Source organism: Protopterus annectens, chromosome 8.part0 (assembly GCF_019279795.1).
Source record: "Protopterus annectens isolate FY-2018-M chromosome 8.part0, PAN1.0, whole genome shotgun sequence".
NCBI classification, from domain to species: domain Eukaryota; kingdom Metazoa; phylum Chordata; order Ceratodontiformes; family Protopteridae; genus Protopterus; species Protopterus annectens.
This window is the reverse complement of record NC_056741.1, coordinates 818,747,907-818,767,661: the sequence shown is the minus strand read 5'-3', so window position 1 is coordinate 818,767,661 and position 19,755 is coordinate 818,747,907. Positions and strand designations below refer to the sequence as shown.

Here is a 19,755-nt window from a genome sequence, read left to right as displayed (position 1 = left end):
GGTTGTGATGGCAGAAATTTATATAACATGTCCAGACACTGCACTTCATATGCAACATGCCTTGTTGCCTGCTTCATAGTGAAACAGACTTCATGCGTGAGACTGGTGATGAAATCTATGTATCAGTTGTTGTTGTTGTTGTCTTTCAGCTTTTCCCTGTTAGGGGTCGCCAAAGCGGAAGTCCGGTCTGCTAATGATTGGCAGTAGATTTTCACTAACGCCGCGGTGCCAGCTCGACGTTCAACCTTCAACGAAGGCACACCCATTACGCATGTCTTTTGAATGCCCACCCAACCGCAGGGAGGACGTGCAGACTCCACACAGAAGGCACTCCCCACACTCCAGCCGAGAATCGAACAGGAGAACCTCTTGCTGTGAGGCAACAATGCTACCGCTGCACCACCGCGGATGTGAAACCTATGTATCAGTAATGAGACAAAATGCTACCACTTGCTGGAAATGAGAATTCTGATACAGATAATGCTGTATAGCTGCAGAATTTTACATAATTAATATTAAACTGTCATTTGCATAGAAAAAAAAGCTTCAAGTTGATCTCACTACCCTTTTTGTCATCTTCTGAGTTATACCTTCAAAACTTCCTCTTTGCAAACCACAAAGATTTAAAAAAATGGACAGCCTTTCATCTTTTGAGGTAAAGGAGGAAGTACATTTTAACAGCATTTTCTGTTTGGGAACAGTAGTTTGCTTTCTGATGCTGACCTCATGTTTCACTAAGATTAAATTCATTTATTTTATACATTCTCTCAATTTGTGCAAAGTTGTATACAAGCTTTATAGAATTTTTAGATGACAAATATGGCTCATATAAATGTTGTAGTTCACAGTTTTGGTGTACTTCCCTTGCTGAAGTTCTAGTCACATTGTACTTACGACGAAAGAAAAAAGTGGCTTATGTCACCAAGTGCTGTGGCTTTGCCTAGCTTCCTGCAACAGAGCACTGCTGAGATGCTCAGACTATGAGATGCGGAAGTGGCCCTTCAGAACATCCTCTGACTTTCAGCAAGGCATTATTATTACACATACGCCCAGTGTGTGTGCATATGTGTATATGTCTAGGTTTTTGAGCATTCATCTCCTGGAAGAATGAGTCGAGGCTCCAAGCCTAGGAACCAGCAAGACAATGTCCAGTCATCTCTCCTGTCCAATGAAGAGAATGAGAAAATCTTTGATGTGCTTGGCCGAAAATGTGTGGTGAGTTAAGAATCAGACTTGATTTTTCTAAAGAACATCCAAGGCCGTTCACTAGATAGGATGTTACAAACCATGAGGAAAGGGGGGCTACTTAGTTGGCTATGTTTAGCTAAACTATGGTAAAAAAGCTCTATCTGGAGTTTGGAGGAAGGCTTTAATGCTTAAAGTGTGCAGGTGACTCATATGGGTTAATACATTTAAGCTGTGCTACTTTTAGCTAAATTATGATAAAAAGCTCCATTTGGAGTTTGGAGGGCTTTAAATTGTGCAAGTTAACTCATATGGGTGTATACATTTACGCTACAGTAAGATTGTAAATGTTTACTTGCCTGTGCTGCACATAATGCAGATTGTGTGTGTGTGTGTGTGTGTGTGTGTGTGTGTGTGTGTGTGTGTGTGTAAATATATGTACTTTATGAAGTGAAAAATGATACAGCTCACTTAACAACAAATAGTGCTCTTGCCCCTGTAACCTATATTGCTGATTAGTGGTTTAAGGAACAAAATTGTTACAAATATAATTTTAAAAATATTTTCTAATTTACTTTCCAGTGTTAATACTGTTAACTGCTGTTCACTATATTTTCTGTGCAGCAGTACTTTTTCAATATCCAGTAAATTAGCAAAACACGGCAGACATGGCAGCACTTGTGAACACTGAGGCAGAGGTATAACCCTCCCCCCCCGACACACACAGATGTATATGCATTTATTTTGCTTTTTTACGACTCAGAAGGGAAAAACGGTCTGATTTTAGATATAAAGCTTTTTTTTTTTAGATATAAAGATTTTAGGAGCTTTGAGGTCATAAATACTTGTCTAGACTTGACTTTCATACTGAAACATAGGTTTTGTAAGGGAAGTATATCCTGGTCTGTGTAATTTAATGTATTCACAGGTAAGTGTTACGGTCATGATGCCTGTGTTTGCTCTATATGAAACTTTGTAAGCTTTAATTTTGTAATGAAAGCTATGAACATGTTCTTAAGGCTTGTGAAGTGGAAAAGTGTATGTCTTCTATACATTCTGTAGGAATATTGAAAAGCTGAGATCACAAGACAGCAAATGTATGTCCAACTGCCTCTAACTTGATATGTTTACCCACAAACCACAAAGAAAAAAGATTAGACAAGTTTCAACCATTAATTTTGATAAATCACTCTTTTGGCCTATTACTGGTAAAAAAAAAGTTATGTGGATGATTTCAAAGAAAGAAGTATCAAAAGTATATGATTCTTAAGACTGAGCCTTTGTTCCATCAACATTTCAGATCATAATGTCAGAACAAGAAGTTTTACAGAGCCCTTCCTTCTTTGTCACTTCTGACCCTTGCAAACTAAAGGAACTGGTAATACCTATCACCCATGCTAGCTGTTCATTTCATTGACAGGCAACAGCCCATCACATTCTGAGGCAGAAGGAGTTTCTTGGTTATGGTTTATCCATCTTCCCATTTTCATTGTGACTAACATCCAAGAATATTGCGGAGGTTGCATGCATGCATTCCGCATTTTGTCGACCATTTAGGAGGAGAAATATTACCATGGTTGACCCACAGGGTGAACCCCAAATGTCCGACCTACAGAAAGTATACACAAGTTTTTAACCATCTATTTCCTTCCCTGTCTGACTCAGAGGTCACCTGAGTGTATTTTGAACCTAGATCACCAGCATATTAGATTGGACTTCTCCACTTGTGTCACTAAGTGAGTTTGCCCTTCCTCTTCTTAAAAAAAGAGTACTGGCTAACATCTTTTTTATGAAGTTGTTGTGCTCTTTTCTTCCTTCATTTCTCTTTTTCTTTCCTTCCTTCATTGATAGGAAACCTTGCTGGAAAAAGGGTTCACTGGATTCCAAAATAAAACAATGCTGCCTTGCATAGCTCTCGACATAATAGGTTCATAGGTTCATACTAGGCTATCTGCCCTAGGGCATTTATAAGCCTAGCCAGAGTGTGTGTGGCTTTCACCACCCCTAAGGATGAGAATACTATACCCATTAGTTTGCTGTGCCTCTGTCCAGCAGTGATACAGAGATGATTCGCGGGGTAAACCTACGATCTCCCATCCACTCGTCAAGATTTCTCTTGAACAGAGTCAGTGAGGGGCTCTGCCTCACATGGACTGGGATTCTGTTCCATAGTGTAGGGAGTCTCTGGGTGATGAATCTGTCCCTCCAGCATGTCCTATTTATATCCGTGTTGAGGTTTAAGTCTCTTGCTCTCGTGGCTCTGGTGGATTTGGATTTTTTGAGGTGGAGCATGTCCATTAATTCCGGGTTGGACATGGCCTTGTATGTCAGGCACAGATCACCTCTGAGCAGACGGTATGCGACTGAATAGAGCTGGAGTTTCTTCAGTCGGGCATCGTATGACATATGTTTGAGCCCCTTTATCCTTTTGTTGAGGAACTTTTGGGGTCTTTCCAACTGCTGCAGGTGTCGGGTAAGGTACATTCCGAATGAGGCACTGTACTCAATCATTGGTCTGATAAGTGAAGAGTACAGGGGTACAATGACCTCTCCTGATCTGGATGTGAATCCCTTCATGATCAGGTGGGCAATGTAGAAGGCCTTCCTAACCACTTTGGCAATGTGAGTGTCAAAAGAGAGGTTACTGTCAACTTGGGTCCCCAGGTCCCTGATAACTTCTTCCGTGTTTAATGGATTACCACCTATGTGGTAATTAGGGGTTACCTTGTTTTTCCCAAAGGGTATGACTATACATTTTTGGCATTTAGCTTAAGGCCATGGCTCTGGCACCAGTTATCCATTTCTATGAGACCTCTCTGGAGGATGTCTGTGTCTGATGGAGTGTCAATTATGGTGCCCAGTTTGCAGTCATCTGCAAATTTTGTCAGCCACAATCCCCCTATGTTTGCCTGCACTTCAGGAAAATAAATGCAGAACAAGAGGGGGCCCAGGACTGAGCCCTGTGGGACACCGCTCGTGACTGGCTTAGAGTCTGACATGGCACCAGCAACTCTAACCCTGTGTGTTCTGTCCTTGAGCCAGTTTGCAACCCATCTTGTGACATATGGGTTTACATCTAAGCTGGTGAGCTTTTCTATGATGCCCGAGTGGGGTATTGTGTCGAACGCTTTTGCTAGGTCAAGGTAGGCTGTGTGAACTGCCTTACCCTCATCAATGGCCTTAGTGACTGTTTCGAAAAAGTCGACCAAGTTCAAGAGGCAGGATCTGCCCTTGACAAAGCCAAATTGGGTAGGATCCAGTGTCTGTAGGTCCCCAATGTCTTTATTTATGAGTTCCATTATGATCCTCTCCATAGCTTTGCAGACAAGGCTCGTCAAGCTTATGGGGCGGTAATTTCCAGGGTCCGTAGAAGCACCGCCTTTGTGGAGTGGGACCACAGTTGCCGTCGCCATTCTTTGGGTACGTATCCTGTAGTAAGGCTAAGATTAAACAGCAGCCTTATGTGTGGGTTTAGTTCCTCATTGAGTTCGTGTAGCACACAGCCGGGGACACCGTCCGGTCCCATTGATGCTGTGTTTTTTGCTTTAGAGAGAGCAGCTCTCACCTGGGCATCTGAGATGTTTGGGAGGCTAGACTCTGGTGGGATAGATATTTCTCCTTTTGGGGGGGGGGGGGAGAAATTTGCACTGAACCTGTCTGCCAGTATGTTGGCAATGTCTGTGGGTTCAGTGATTTTTTTATCATTTTGGACTAATTCTGAGCATATCTGGAAGTTTCCACCCAGGTTTCTAACATAGCTAAAGAAGGCCTTATGACTGTCTTTTGTGTCATTAGCGATTTTTCTCTCAAAGTTGGCCTTGGATGATTTTATGAGTGATCGTAGTTTTTTGCTAGTATTGATCAGAGATGTCTTCCCTTTTAGGGATTTTGCTCTGTCATGTAGTAGCTTTCTCCTCTTGTTGTAGAGTTTGTTTATGGCTGGGGTCCACCAGACCGGGCGCCTGCCTTTGGTGGAAAGGGTCTTGATTTTATTAGGGATTGCTTGATCCATACATTCCTGGAGGTGCTCGTAGAAGGCATTTGTAAGGGTTTCAGCAGCGTGGGTTGTGGTTTCCACTGGCTCGGGGCCATTGATGGATACCACTCCAGTCTTAAGAAGTGTGAAGTTTGCTTTTGAGAACTTCTTCACTGTGGTCTTTTTGCTGGGGTGGGGCGGGATGTGGATCTCCAGTGAGATTAATTTATGGTCTGATCTCACCAATGAGGGATATACTTCCGGTGTGGAGCATTTTGTCCCCATGTTTGTGATGATCAGGTCTAGTATATTTTCTCCTCTTGTGGGAATGGTGACTAGTTGTTCCATAGCATTTGAGTTTATGAACTCCAGGAACCTTTGGGCTAGGGTGTTGGGGCTTGAGTAATGTTCCCAGTCTATGTTTGGGTAGATGAAGTCACCCAGTATGATGGTGTTTGGAGAGACATTCATACTCACCAGTGTCTTCAGGAAGGCTGTGTGGGTTTCCTGAGTTTGAGAAGGTGGTCTGTAGCATGTTACAAACTGTAGGGCAGTTTTACCTATGGTTAATTGCACCTGGATAGTCTCCGATGCTTTGTGCGTTGCCACTAACCAGGAGGTGTGGGTATCCTTTATGAATATGGATACTCCCCCTCCTTTTGTGGTTCGGTCCGGATTTTGGGGCCGGAACGCATGATATGAGATATAACCTGATAGTGCTGGGGTGCTCTCAGGAGCCTTGAACCAGGTTTCAGTCACAGCACAGACATCAATGTTCTCCATACTGAGGAGGGCTTCGAGGGCGTGCATCTTGAGGTTTAGACTTCTGGCATTGAGCAGTATTACCCTTAGTTTTTCTCCATTTTTGTTTTCTAGGGTGGTAGGTTTATCATTTGAGCCTTGCCTAAAAAAGGCACTATGGGGGTGGCAAGAGCCTTTGCCAATATCCGGAAGCCCAGGGTGACAGGTGCAAGCCGTCCCTTGCGAAGCAGCGTGGCTTGTCAAGCATGTCATCCCAGGCAGACAGACATTGGATCCCCTTAGAATGACACCAGTAATTAAGCCAATTATTAAAGCTGATCATTTTGTCTCTGTATTGTGGCATCATTCTTGGTGAGGGTAGGATACTGCTCAGGGTCAGGGTCATACCGGCCTGGGCTACATAATCTGAGAGCTCCTCTATGTCTCTTTTCATGTAGTCCAGGGAGGTACGTCTCAGGTCGTTCACACCGGCATGGACAATGACTGAATCATACTTGTACTTGCTGTGGAGTGACCTGAGTGCTTGTGTTATGTGGTGGATTCTAGCGCCTGACAGGCAGCTTACTGTGATCTTTTCCTTGTTCAGTCTGGTGAGTGGGACGTCAGTGTGTCTGACTATGGAGTCACCTATAACAAGTGTGTCTGGCATTGTGTTTGGCCTTAAGGGCTGTGACTGTTTAGCACACTGACTTTGAGAACTATGTGTTGCATGTCTTATGTCTTGAGGTGGCAGTTGCTTGGGTGTCTGCTTTGGAGGCCTCTGTAGTTTTGGTAGATTTTTGATCAGTGTCTCCGAGTATGTCTTTATGTGTTTATGTGTTTGTTTTGCAGTTGTGATAGTTCTATGTGAAACTGGGTTTGTGGTGTGCGTGGTTTCCTTCTCCTCCTGTCTGGTTTTGCCAGTCCTGAGTTGAGAGAGCTCAGCCTCCAGTTTGGCTATATAGTTGCATCTCTCACATGTATTTGTGTTTTGTGGGAGAAGGAGTGGGTTGTCTGTGTACATGAGGCAATTGTAACATTGCCTCAAGATGCCCAGATTCACCAGCTGAACAGGAGAGGACGCTAGCAACTGACCCTTCGACATGCTAGAAAAAGTGAAAAAGTTTGCTGTGTAACTGAGTCAGAAGGGACCTATAGGCAATGGGTACTCAAGGGGATTCTAGGCTAATGTAGTACTTTGTTTAGTATACAAGTACTTTACCTATATAAAATGCTTTAGGAGCAAGTGCTGAGCTTTTGAGATAGAGAATAGACTGTTTAGATTGCAAGTAGAGAAGTTCTAAGGGAAAAATTGAAGAGCAGACTTTACGGAGCCAGAAATAGTTTAACCTTGTTTAACCGGCGCTGCCCGATGGTGCTCTATGGGCAACTCCGCGCTAAATCACGCAAAAGCGCGCTAAAGCGGGCTTTATAGCAGGGGGTTGAAAAGAGCTACGAATTGACCCAAAATGGCCAATAGACTACAAGTTTCTGGCTGGAACCACTGCTCTAGGGACAAATAGGCTGCTCAGTGCTCCCCACTCCCACTGATGAACAAAGAAGCTTCCCTTAATCCAAATAAGGATATGGAATAGCACAGGAACCAAGCCAAAGCCCAGAGATCAGCAAACTCTGAAGACTGGACTATTCTAGTTCAGTAAGGTGGGAAAACAAGATTTTTTTTTTTTTGCAGAAAACAGAGGAAAAACAGACAGTAAATGCTATAAATGCTTTTAAACGGCTAGCGCACTTGAGTGTGTTAGCCTACAGGTAAAATTAAGCAACAAATAACTTTTTTAAAAGTGCAAAACAGTTGATCAACACAAAAACAGTTTAAATAGAATGCAGAGCTGTATAAACAGGCGAAAATGCAGTCGCTAAGCAGTAAATAATCAAAAAGCCAGAAAAAAATACTTAAATCAGGAAAAAGTCACTCTTTTGCTCTCTGCTTGTAGAACTCTGGAGGACACCACGAGGAGCTGTGCTGAGTTGAATACAAGCAAAAAAGCGCGCTAAAGCGGGCTTTATTACAGGGGGCTGAAAAGAGCTAGGAATTGACCCAAAATGGCCAATAGACTACAGGTTTCTGGCTGGAACCACTCCTCTAGGGACAAATAGGCCGCTCAGTGCTCCCCACTCCCACTGGTGAACAAAGACACTTCCTTTTATCCAAATAAGGATATGGAATAGCACAGGAACCAAGACAAAGCCCAGAGATCAGCAAACTCTGAAGACTGGACTATTCTAGTTCAGTAAGGCGGGAAAACAAGATTTTTTTTTTTTGCAGAAAACAGAGGAAAAACAGACAGTAAATGCTATAAATGCTTTTAAACGGCTAGCGCGCTTGAGTGTGTTAGCCTACAGGTAAAATTAAGCAACAAATAACTTTTTAAAAGTGCAAAACAGTTAATCAACACAAAAACAGTTTAAATAGAATGCAGAGCTGTATAAACAGGCGAAAATGCAGTTGCTAAGCAGTAAATAATCAAAAAGCCAGAAAAAATACTTAAATCAGGAAAAAGTCACTCTTTTGCTCTCTGCTGCTTGTAGAACTCTGCAGGACACCACGAGGAGCGGTGCTGCGTTGAATACAAGCGAAAAAGCACTCTAAAGCGGGCTTTATTACAGGGGGCTGAAAAGAGCTAGGAATTGACCCCAAATGGCCAATAGACTACAAGTTTCTGGCTGGAACCACTCCTCTAGGGACAAATAGGCTGCTCAGTGCTCCTCACTCCCACTGGTGAACAAAGACGCTTCCTTTTATCCAAATAAGGATATGGAATAGCACAGGAACCAAGACAAAGCCCAGAGATCAGCAAACTCTGAAGACTGGACTATTCTAGTTCAGTAAGGCAGGAAAACAAGATTTTTTTTTTTTTTTTTTTTTTGCAGAAAACAGAGGAAAAACAGACAGTAAATGCTATAAATGCTTTTAAGCGGCTAGCGCACTTGAGTGTGTTAGCCTACAGGTAAAATTAAGCAACAACTAACTTTTTAAAAGTGCAAAACAGTTAATCAACACAAAAACAGTTTAAATAGAATGCAGAGCTCAATCAGGGACAAATCTCTACAGAAACTACTGTAATCTGTTCTCTTTGATCTTCATTAAGATGAAGCTGATTAGCATGCGTGAAACGTCTAATATATACCGCTGCTGCTGCTGTCCTGTAAGAATGGTGTAAGGTATTTTGTCACAACCAAAACTAGCTCCTCTACAGGTGATTAAGTTGAAATTCCTCGAGCTTCGGTTGCTCGAAGAGAAAGTGCAGAGGAACATAATCTCAATCTCATGTGTTCATAAGTATATACTTTATAAGCCTAGCCATGCAACTCAACCCAATTGTGTCCCTATGTATCATGGGTGTTTATTAGGAGAGGATATGTTAGGGCATTTCTAAAGGTTATAGGGGTATGTTAGTTTGGGCATAGTTACTGTCTGCTTTTGTCTATTAGTGACATGAGGGCCAGACCCAGGGTGAATTTGTGATTTCCCATCCATTGGTCAAGGTTATGCTTAAACAACACTAAGGATGGATTCTGTTTCATATGGATGGGGAGCCTTTTCCAGAGCATGGAATCCTCTTAAGACACACATCTGTCTTACCAACATGTCTTATTTATGTCAGAAGCAAATTTTAAATCCTTGGATCTAGTGGTTCTGATGCTGTTTGTTACAAAAGGTGCATCAGAGCTGGATCTGAGAATGCCTTGTATGCCAGGCATATATTGCCTCTCAGTAACCTGTAATAGACAGAGTACAGAGACAGGGCTTTAAGGCGATCTATATGGGACAATGCATTTATACCCTAGATTCTCCTGGTAAGGAACCGCTGTGGACATTCCAACTGTCGCATATGTCTGGTCAGGCACATGCCAAAGGGGCATTATACTCAATGATGGGTTTGATAAGGACCAAATAAAGTTGCACTATGACGTATTTGGACCTGGATGCCATGCTGTTTCTTATATGTTGGGTGGCATAGAATGATTTTCTTCCTATCTTGGCCACATGTTGGTCCAAGGTCAGATTACTATCTACATATGTTCCCAGATCCCTGACTAGTGGATCAACTCTTACTTGTCTTATTGATGGATTAATTAGCCCAGGTGGCATTTTTCTCATAAGGCACTATAATGCATTTCTTGGGATTACGTTTTAATCTATGACTTTGGTACAAGTCATCTGTCTGTGTTAGACCTTGTTGTAAGACGTTTTTGTCATGGGGGAATTCTATGATAGCTCCTAATTTATAGTCACCTGGGAACTTGGTCAACCAAAAGCTCTTGACATTAGCCTTAACATCTGAGAAGTAGATGCCAAATAAAAGCGGTCCCAGCATACAGCCCTGAGCTACCTCACTGGTGACAGGTCTCTTAGTGGAGGAGGTTTCAGCAATCCTGGCTTCCTGGATCCTGTCTGTAAGCCAGCTGGGAATCCAGCAAGTTATGCAGGGGATTATGTCCAATTCAGTGAGTTTGTCAACTATACCCATGACAATCATTTCCTAAGTGTGTGCACCAGCAATGATCCACTTCTTTTGGGAGATTTCTCCTGTCATCTTGTTGGTGAGACTATGTATAACTTAGGAGGGACAAGGAGCTTGCCTACTGCAAAATCACGTAGAAAGTTAATTATTTTGCTCTTCTGTGTTTTGTGCATTTTTTTCACTGTTTTCAATGCTCAGCATTATGAAAATTGACATTTCATAGTAGAACCATTTAAGCATCTCTGAAGCCTTAAGCAATGGAGAAAAGAATGACTGGTGCTTTTCTGTATTTAATATCTTATTAATAACTGTACATGGTTATAGGAGCCAGTACAACTCTGAGCAGCATTTCCCAGAGTTCACTCATTTACTTCTTGGTAAATGCGTAATGTTGTAACAACATCTCAAAGAATTGACATACAGCAATCCAGAGTCACCTGCACTCTCATCAATACCACTAGGATCCCGATCTAAAGCTGAAGCAGAAGTCATGTAGGGCAACTAATCCTCCAGCAGCCATACTTACCTAACCCTGAGATGAAAATATGTAGGATAAATTCTGAACAGCTTTTACCAATATCTGTGGTCAGCAACTGCATCTAACCCATGTATTTAGTTATTCTTAATTAGTAGCGCTATAGACTGACTTAATTCAAGTCCAAATTACCGCTTAAGTAATCCAATTTACATCAACCGCATAATATAAAAAGTTAAAGTTGTGTCATTCTTTAAAGTATGTTGTTTGCTGTAGTATCAGAGAACATGAAGTAAAAGTGAATCCCTGAGTAAAATATTCATTCTGCTGTGTCAAAAAATGCAGTGAGGTTCCTCTCTCATAGTTTCCAATTTCTTTCCAGCTAACAGGATTAACAAACAATGTTAGTATACTGAAGTCAGCTATTGCAACTTAATTATTTAGCTAAGCCTTACAATGGTTGGCAAAATATATTATCTTTCTTATGCAATTATTTATTTATTTTCTCCTACAAATTACTTTAGATTTTTCTTTAGGTTTGATGCCACTGACAAGTCTCAAGTTATTTCATGTTACTATACACAATTTCTGGCAGATGTTTCCATGATGGTCACATATTTTTATCAGACATGTTAGATGCTTTATATAAAAATTGTTGTGATTGGTTTTGATGTAAAGAGCCTCTGTCAAAGTTCTGTTGCAGTAACCAGGGAATGTAGTCACAATTTATGTTAGCGAAATAAATGTGACATAGCCACATCAGACTACACTGGCACAGACTGGTAAAAAATGACTGGAGCAGGATTTCTATCGAAGCCTTGTACTGGCCAGAAAACTGGCCTTTCTGTATGAGATATTGTTACGGAAAAATGATTGTCTGCAACAAATCTGGTGTGACTGAAAACAGCACTTCTGCATCATATTACTGTCCTTTCAACTGCATATAAATGTTACGATAAAGAAGTAATGAATGCTCACTGGGGAAATTTATGTTATTTATTACATTTTGTTGTCTGGTGTTACAAGCAGCTTATTGTACATTTTTTTATTTTTTATATTTTTCCTGTAACAGATTTGTTTGTTTTTCAATTGAACTGTACAGGTTATAGGTCACATTAAAGGTGGGAAAAGTTTTGAAATTATTTATTGTGGTCTCATTTTTTATATAGCAAAACCTGGCAGTTTAACAGGAGTGTGTAAACGTTTTATATCCGCTCTATCAGGTAGAGGCTTCTGTATGTCAGCTAGGAAATATATTCCAAAGTTAAATATTTTTCCTGACTTTTAAGTATTCAGCGTAAATGAACATGAGAGTGTATCTATTGTAAACCCTGTTCATTTTCATAAAATGCCAGGTAGAAGTAATTTTAGATCATTAGAAAAATTATGTGTTGATTATATGAAGCAGAGCATGAACACCAGATTCAGTACTTTCAGTTTAGTTTTAGTACAGGCAAGTATACAGAATTAAAAAGTAAGTACAATAAAAATTATAGATAAATCTGTTACAAACTTCTCTGATAGGCTATAATAAATTTATAGTGCATGGAGCTCCACAATTGTGCTCCAAAACAGGGAAGGAGACACACTTGTTAAAGAAGAATGGCTTGTTACACACTCTTTCGATGTCAGAAATATGCTTAAAATGTTTTTATTAAGAACTGTAAAACTATAGTCTCATACTAGTCTATAACAGTTGCCAGTGCCAGCCACTATGAGCAGTTGCAAAAGCTAAAACAGATTTAGAAGCTGTTAGATAATTTCCTTTGCCACACTTTTAAGGAAAGAGTGTGGCAAAGTAAGTGTCTAACAGCTTTAAAAGCTGTTAGTTCCTTAAAGGGACACTTTATTTTGGCCTGCTAATGTATTTTGGTTTTCAAACATGCGGAACACTTCTTGTTTTTACACTTTTTCTTTTTTCTGTAACTTGATAGCACATGCAGAACATTAGGTCTCTTAGATCTTAACATTTATTTATGTGTTCTCGGCATGGAGGTCAAGATTTACTTCACAGGTTTCACTTTGCTTTGCTCTCAAGGTAAATTTCTTGGCCTTCATTTCTCAAACGTATAATCTAGAGGAGTATGATTAGTGGCTAGTTATAAACCAACTTATTATGCATTTGAGACATGGATGTCAAGAAATTCACATTGAAAGCAGAGCATAGAACTTTTCAGAGAAGTGCTTAACAAGCTTAGAATTTGCTAGATTTGGAATGTAAATTGCAGTATCTCATGCACTACAAGTTGGTTATAGCTGGAGATCCAATCATAATTCTCTATATTGCTGTTCAGATTTCCATTCTGTGTCTCCACTTCTTCCAATGCACTTGAAGTTTTACTGGAATGGGAATGTTTGTCCAAAATTGTTTTGATTTGGGGCCCTGCCTCACACACAGACAAATGAACTGTATAAGTAAAATACTGTGTTTTGCTCCTGTTTTTATTTAAGTTTATTGATTTGGAGTAAAAGGGTCAATTCATAGGTTCCCTATTGAAATCGCGAAGGTCCACTTACCCGAATACGGAAACGTTGACACTTATTATGTCGAGACACAAAAGCACCAATCGTCATGAAGCACGAAATCCGAAATGTCAAATCGTCATGGTTGGCCCTTCTATGGTATAGTTCTGTAAATAAGTGTGTGATAGTTAAGGTCCTTAGGGTTAGGGTGCGGGTTAAGATAAGTGTATAGATAGAAATAGTGTGCGATAGTGACGGACCTTAGGGTTAGGGTGCAGGTTAAGGTAAGTGCATAGATAGTAATGTACATAAGGTTTAGTGTAGGGTTAGAAGTAGGGTTTTGTTAAGTGTATTTGTGTGGGTTATTTATTTTGTTTGGGTATAGCTCCGTAAGGTAAGCATGCAATAGTTGCGGACCTTAGGGTTAGGGTGCGGGTTAAGGTAAGTGCATAGACAGTAATGTATGTAAGGTTTAGTGTAGGGTTAGAAGTAGCGTTTTGGTTAGTGTATGCATGTATGTGGTTTATTTATTTTGTTTGGGTAGGTAGTATGTAGTGTGCAGTGGGGATGGACAACTATGATGGTTTGAGATTTTGAATTTCATGGTTTAGGGTGTTCGGTGTATTCTCGGTTTGAATAATATGTGTAGATGATTCCATATTCGCTTTTTAGGACTTTCGCAGTTGTAATATAGACCCCAATTCATAACACTGTTACAATATTTACTTAAAGACAAATAGTAAAAAACATGCAATTATGTGCCGTGTTATGAAGTATTGTGTGCATAATGCATTCAGAATAATACTTGCCATCAATTCTATTTCCTCTGGCAGTTTGAAATGTTTACGCTGTGTTTATGAGGTATGTCGGCAGTTTGGAGTTATAAGAAGTTCAGGGAGGATCCTGGTTAGTATAGGCCTGTCAACTTGATATCACTTTTAAGAAAATAGTTGCAGAAGGTACTAAAAAATAAGTATTTTTTATGGGAAATTACCGGCAGGGTTGCTTACTAGGATGTCATCATAAAAGGCCAGTTGTGTCAGTCTGATCTTATCCCTTTCCAAGACCAAGGCATGTTGGTGATTTGGGGACATTCACTGTGAGTATGATCTATGATGCTTAATTTCAGAAATTCTTTTCTTTTAATGCCTCATAGAAAATATTGCAGCACATTAACTTGGCTGAGGGCAGAGAGGTAGCTGATGGGTTGGATAGCCAGCTTCCTGCTAGGTAGGGTCAAGCAGTTGTAGTGACTGGTGATCTCACAGTACCCCAAAATGTTACTGTTAAGATTTCTCGGAGATCACTTCTAGGGATGATACTATCTGAGTGCATAGCTGCCACTGTCATAAGCCCACACAACAGAGCAATTTCCTTCAGAGATGGCACCAAAGTAAGGCTCATATTAGATGGGAGCAGGGAATGGTTCATAGGTTCAAAGGTAGGTACTAGGCTATTGGCCCTAGGGCCTATATAAGCCTAGCCAAAAAGGTACCCTGACTTTCGCCACCCAAGAAAATTATTTTCCTAATAAATTTTCCTAGTAAAGGAATAACACTGGATGACTGAGGAATTTTAAAGATTGATGCTACTGTACAGGAAGTTGTACCTGGATTTTTATATAAATAAATGTGAAATAAAATATGTGATCCCACAGCACTGTTTGGTGATTTAGACAAGAACAGAACTTGGAATGTTCTTATAAAACTGAACCATTCTAGTTACTAAACAGGGATAGTTTCCTAAAGCAACATGATTCTGGGGTACATTTCCAAGCAGACTAAGTCAAAACAAGAGGGAGACTAAAAGGGAGAAAGGGGCTTCCAATTTGATATTCTGTTGTAAGATCCTGTGGTCCATGCTGGGTCCAGTTTGGAAGTCTGTACTTCAAAATGTAGCAGAAAGGTGCTAGTGTACTTGTAAGGATTAGATGGGCTATGATTCCAGAAAGGTAGTCTTAAATGGGAACTGGGGAACTATTAGAGAGTGACGTGATGCACTCATGAACCTCAGTGCATGATTTTCTGAAATCATATGTGACTTTGAGTAGGGCATTTGAGAGAGGATAACAATCTTAAGCTTGGTATACTTAGAAAAAGGTATGTGAGTTTCAAATGCATTCTACGTGGGAGAAACAAAGAACTTTGAAGCTTCAGACAAAGCCCCATTTAAGTCTACACTCGATTCAGCAATGCATTTTTCAGTCTTTCAATTTCATGCAAACATAGCAGCACCATTCTAGACATACAGCTTAGATAAAAGAAGGGTAGGAACTACATTATAAGAGATTTTAGAATATTAAAAAGATGTGCTCTGTAGCTGATACTAACCAGGGAACAAAAAGGGAGAAAAGGATGCTATGAGAACGTGCTGCGGGGGGGGGTTGGAAGGTCCATAACCACAATGTGGTGGTTAAGTGACTTGCTGAATGTTGCACAGTAAGCAGATGAAGACTGAGGAAAACATACTATGCACCACAGGAAATAGCTCATTCACATGAAGACTGATGGAAACATACCATGCACTATGGGAAATAGCTCATTAACACGAATACTGTTGGAACATAGCATGTACTGCAGGAAATAGCTCACGAACATGAAAACTGAGGGGAAACATACCATGTACCACAGGAAATAGTGCATTAACATGAAGACTGAGGGAAACATACCATACACTGCAGGAAATAGCTCAGGTTAACATGAAAACTGAGGGAAACATACCATGCAACACAGGAAATAACTCATGAACATGAAGACTAAGGGAAACATACCATGCACTGTAGAAAATAGCTCAAGTTCACAGGCAGGGACTAAAGGTGGAGGTATCTCTATTTACATCAAAAATAAATATACTTCAAGGTTGGTCAAACAGGACAATGCACTTGAGCTGCTCCATATTCAAATCATCATAGGTAAAATCCAATACCACTTCCTTGCAAGCTATAGGTCTCCCTCTATGACCCAGGAAACCTATACCATGTATTTAAACTTATTAGAAAAACTAACCATCCAACCCAATACCATATTCATTGGTGACTTTAACTGCCCCACTATTAACTGGGAATACTGTACAACATCAAACGTGCATGCATAGAGATTCCTGGATTTTGTAAACACAAACTCCCCAGACCAGACAGTCAGTACACCAACTAGGGGTGCAACCATTCTGGACCTGGTCCTAACTAATATGGGAGAGTGCTGCACACCCCCTACTTTAATGCCTTCCCTGGTAAGGTCAGACCACAAAATGGTCTCCTTTGAAGTGAAAATAAAACCTGAACCCCCAGGTATACCAGGAATATTCAGGAACTATTCTAAGGCTAACTTCCTGCTGTTTAGTGAGAACCTGGCAAAATGTCAACCCCCTATAAAACCTAAGAACACTTCTGCCTATGTAGAACTGCTCACAGAAACCTGTACAAGCATGTTAATAGCTGTACAGAGGCAGCTGTACCCATCAGGAAGAAGTACAGAACTAACTCAAAAAACAAGCCACCTCGAGGGAAACACAAAATCAATTGGATGTATACCAGGAGGAAGATAATCATGGCAAAAATTAGGAGGTGCAGCACCCAGCAGGATAAAAGCACTCTCATTAAACTAAACAAACAACTCAGAGGACAAATAAAGTCTACCAAAGCCAAATTTGAGGCAAGTTTGACCTCCCAGGCCAAGGACAACCACAAAGCATTCTTTAGCTATGCCTGCAACCTAAAAGGTAATACACAATTGTGTGCAGAGCTCATTGTAAATGGAGCCACCTATACTAAGCCAGAAGGTATAGCAAACCTCCTGGCTGATAAATTCATCTCTAACTTTACTACTCTCTCCCCCTCAACCATCCCTCAGGAAATATCAAATATAACTCCCCCTACTATTACTAGGGAACAGTTCCTTAATGCTCTCCTTTAAGACCAAGAACCCTGCGTCAATGGGCCCAGACAATATCCCAGGATGCTTTCTAAATAACATGAAACATAACCTATCAGGGCCTCTGGAATTACTATTTAACTGTAGCCTGCAAACAGGCTTCATGCTTCATGAATGGAGAAAGGCAACAGTCATCCCTCTGCACAAAGATGGGCCATCTACAGACACTGGAAACTACAGACCCATAAGTCTCACTAGTCTTATATGTAAAGCCATGGAAAGAATTATCATGGAGATGAGCAATAGAGATATAGTAAACCTCCAGACAATGGATCCAACCCAGTTTGGCTTCGTAAAGGGCAGATCATGCCTACTCAACCTGGTGGACTTCTTTGAGAAGGTTGCCAAACCAATGGATGAGGGCAAAATCATTCACACTGCCTACTTTAACCTGGCCAAGGCATTTTGACACAATACCCCACTCGGGCATTGTTGACAAACTCAAGAGGTTAGGTACAAGCCTGCGTGTCACCTGATGGATAGCCAACTGGATCACAGACAGGACCCAGGAAGTTAGAATAGGGGAGTACACCTCTACAAAGAGGCCAGTCACAAGTCCCTCAGGGATCAGTCATTGGACTGCTCGTTTTGGGCATTTATTTCTCTGAACTCAAGGTCAATGTCAGTGGTCTCTGGCTGACTAAATTTGCAGATGATTGCAAATTAGGAGAAGTCATTGAATCTCACACTGACACAAATGTTCTCCAGGATGGGCTGACACAGACAAACAACTGGTGTCAGAGTCATGGACTAAAACTAAATGCCAAGAAATGCATAATAGTATCCTTTGGGAAGTCATCCATCCCTGGTAACTATCATATTGACAACACACCCCTTAGAGCTGACCCAGTAGTCAGGGACTTAGGGACACATAGAGATAGTAATCTAGCCTTTGATCATCACGTGTCTACAGTGGTGAGGAAATAATTATATGTTGTGCAACTTATAAACAAAGGTATGGCATCTAAGTCCAAGGAAGTCATTGTCCCACTGTATTCGGCATTCATCAGACCTATCATTGAGTACAGTGCCCCCTTTGGTATGTATCTAACCAGGCATATCCAACAACTGGAAAGTCCACAGATGTTCCTCACTAAAAGAATACAGGGCATAAGTAATATGTCTTATGCAGACCGCCTCAAGGCCCTACCTTGTATTCTGTCTCCTACAGGCTTTTGAGATGAGATCTATGCCTGGCATACAAGGCATTGTCAGACCCCACTCCGATGGACCTCCTGCTTATCCACAAAAAACAGTACCAGAATTACCCATTTTAAAGATTTAAACCTTGCCTGTGATATAAATAGGACCTGCTGGAGAGATAGGTATGTATCCCAGAGACTACCCTATCTATGGAACAGGCTTCCCATCCATGTGAAACAGAGTTCCTCCCTAATTCAATTCAAGTGCAACTTGGACAATTGCATGGGAGACCGGAAATTCATCTCTGGTTTGGCACCTATGTCTCTGATGCAAACAGGTAATCTGTAAATGGCTCATCTCCCAGGCCCATGCTCACACTTATTAAGGGTTCAGAACTTGTCAGAGATTTGGTATGCATGGCTAGGCTTAAAAAGGCCTTTGTGGTCATTGGCCTAGTAAACACCTATGAACCTATGCACCACAGGAAATAGCTCATGTTAACATGAAGACTGAGGGAATCATACCATGCAACACAGGAAATAGGTCATTAACATGAAGACTGAGGGAAACATACCATGCAAAGCAGGAAATAGCTCAATGCACAGCAGGAAATAGCTCATGTTAACATGAAGACTGAGGAAAAGATACCATGCAACACAGTAAATAGCTCATTAACATGAAGACTGAGGGAAACATACCATGCACAGCAGGAAATAGCTCATGTTAACATGAAGACTGAGGGAAAGATACCATGCAACACAGGAAATAGCTCATTAACATGAAGACTGAGGGAAGTGTACCATGCACCCCAGGAAATAGCTCATTAACATGAAGACTGAGGGAAATATACCATACATTTCGGGAAATAGCTCATGTTAACATGAAGACTGAGGGAAACATACCATGCACCACAGGAAATAGCTCATGAACATGAAGACTGTGGGAAACATAAAATGCACAGCAGGAAATAGCTCATTAACATGAAGATTGAGGGAAACATAGCTCAGGTTAACATGAAGACTAAGGGAAAATAGCTCATTAACATGAAGACTGTTGGAACGTAGCATATACCACACGAAATAGCTCACAAACATGAAAACTGAGGGAAACATACCACAGGAAATAGCGCATTATTTATCAGGCTGTGGATTGGGATTCATTACTGAGACTAAACGGCAATTCCTTAAGATTCTAAGAGCAGGATAAGTTATTTCTTACACTTAGTTCAATGAATTGCACTTCTGTAATGCTTATAATGGTGCTATACAGTTAATCTACTACATTTTGCACTGTTATAAAGCTTTTTTTACTGTTTTATACTGTTTTAACTATATTTTTCTTTGCTAGATACTGTTT

At 40.8% G+C, this 19,755-nt stretch overlaps 1 protein-coding gene across 1 annotated transcript in view; it reads left to right on the top strand.

The window, feature by feature from the left end:
- Window positions 1-994: 994 nt before the first annotated feature.
- Window positions 995-19,755, top strand: part of WAS (WASP actin nucleation promoting factor) — a 749,592-nt gene continuing 730,831 nt past the window's right edge. Inside the window, exon 1 of the mRNA XM_044080287.1 lies at window positions 995-1,215. Within this exon, the coding sequence (XP_043936222.1) occupies window positions 1,108-1,215 (108 nt within the window). The 5' untranslated portion in view covers window positions 995-1,107. The remainder of the gene's footprint in view (window positions 1,216-19,755) is intronic.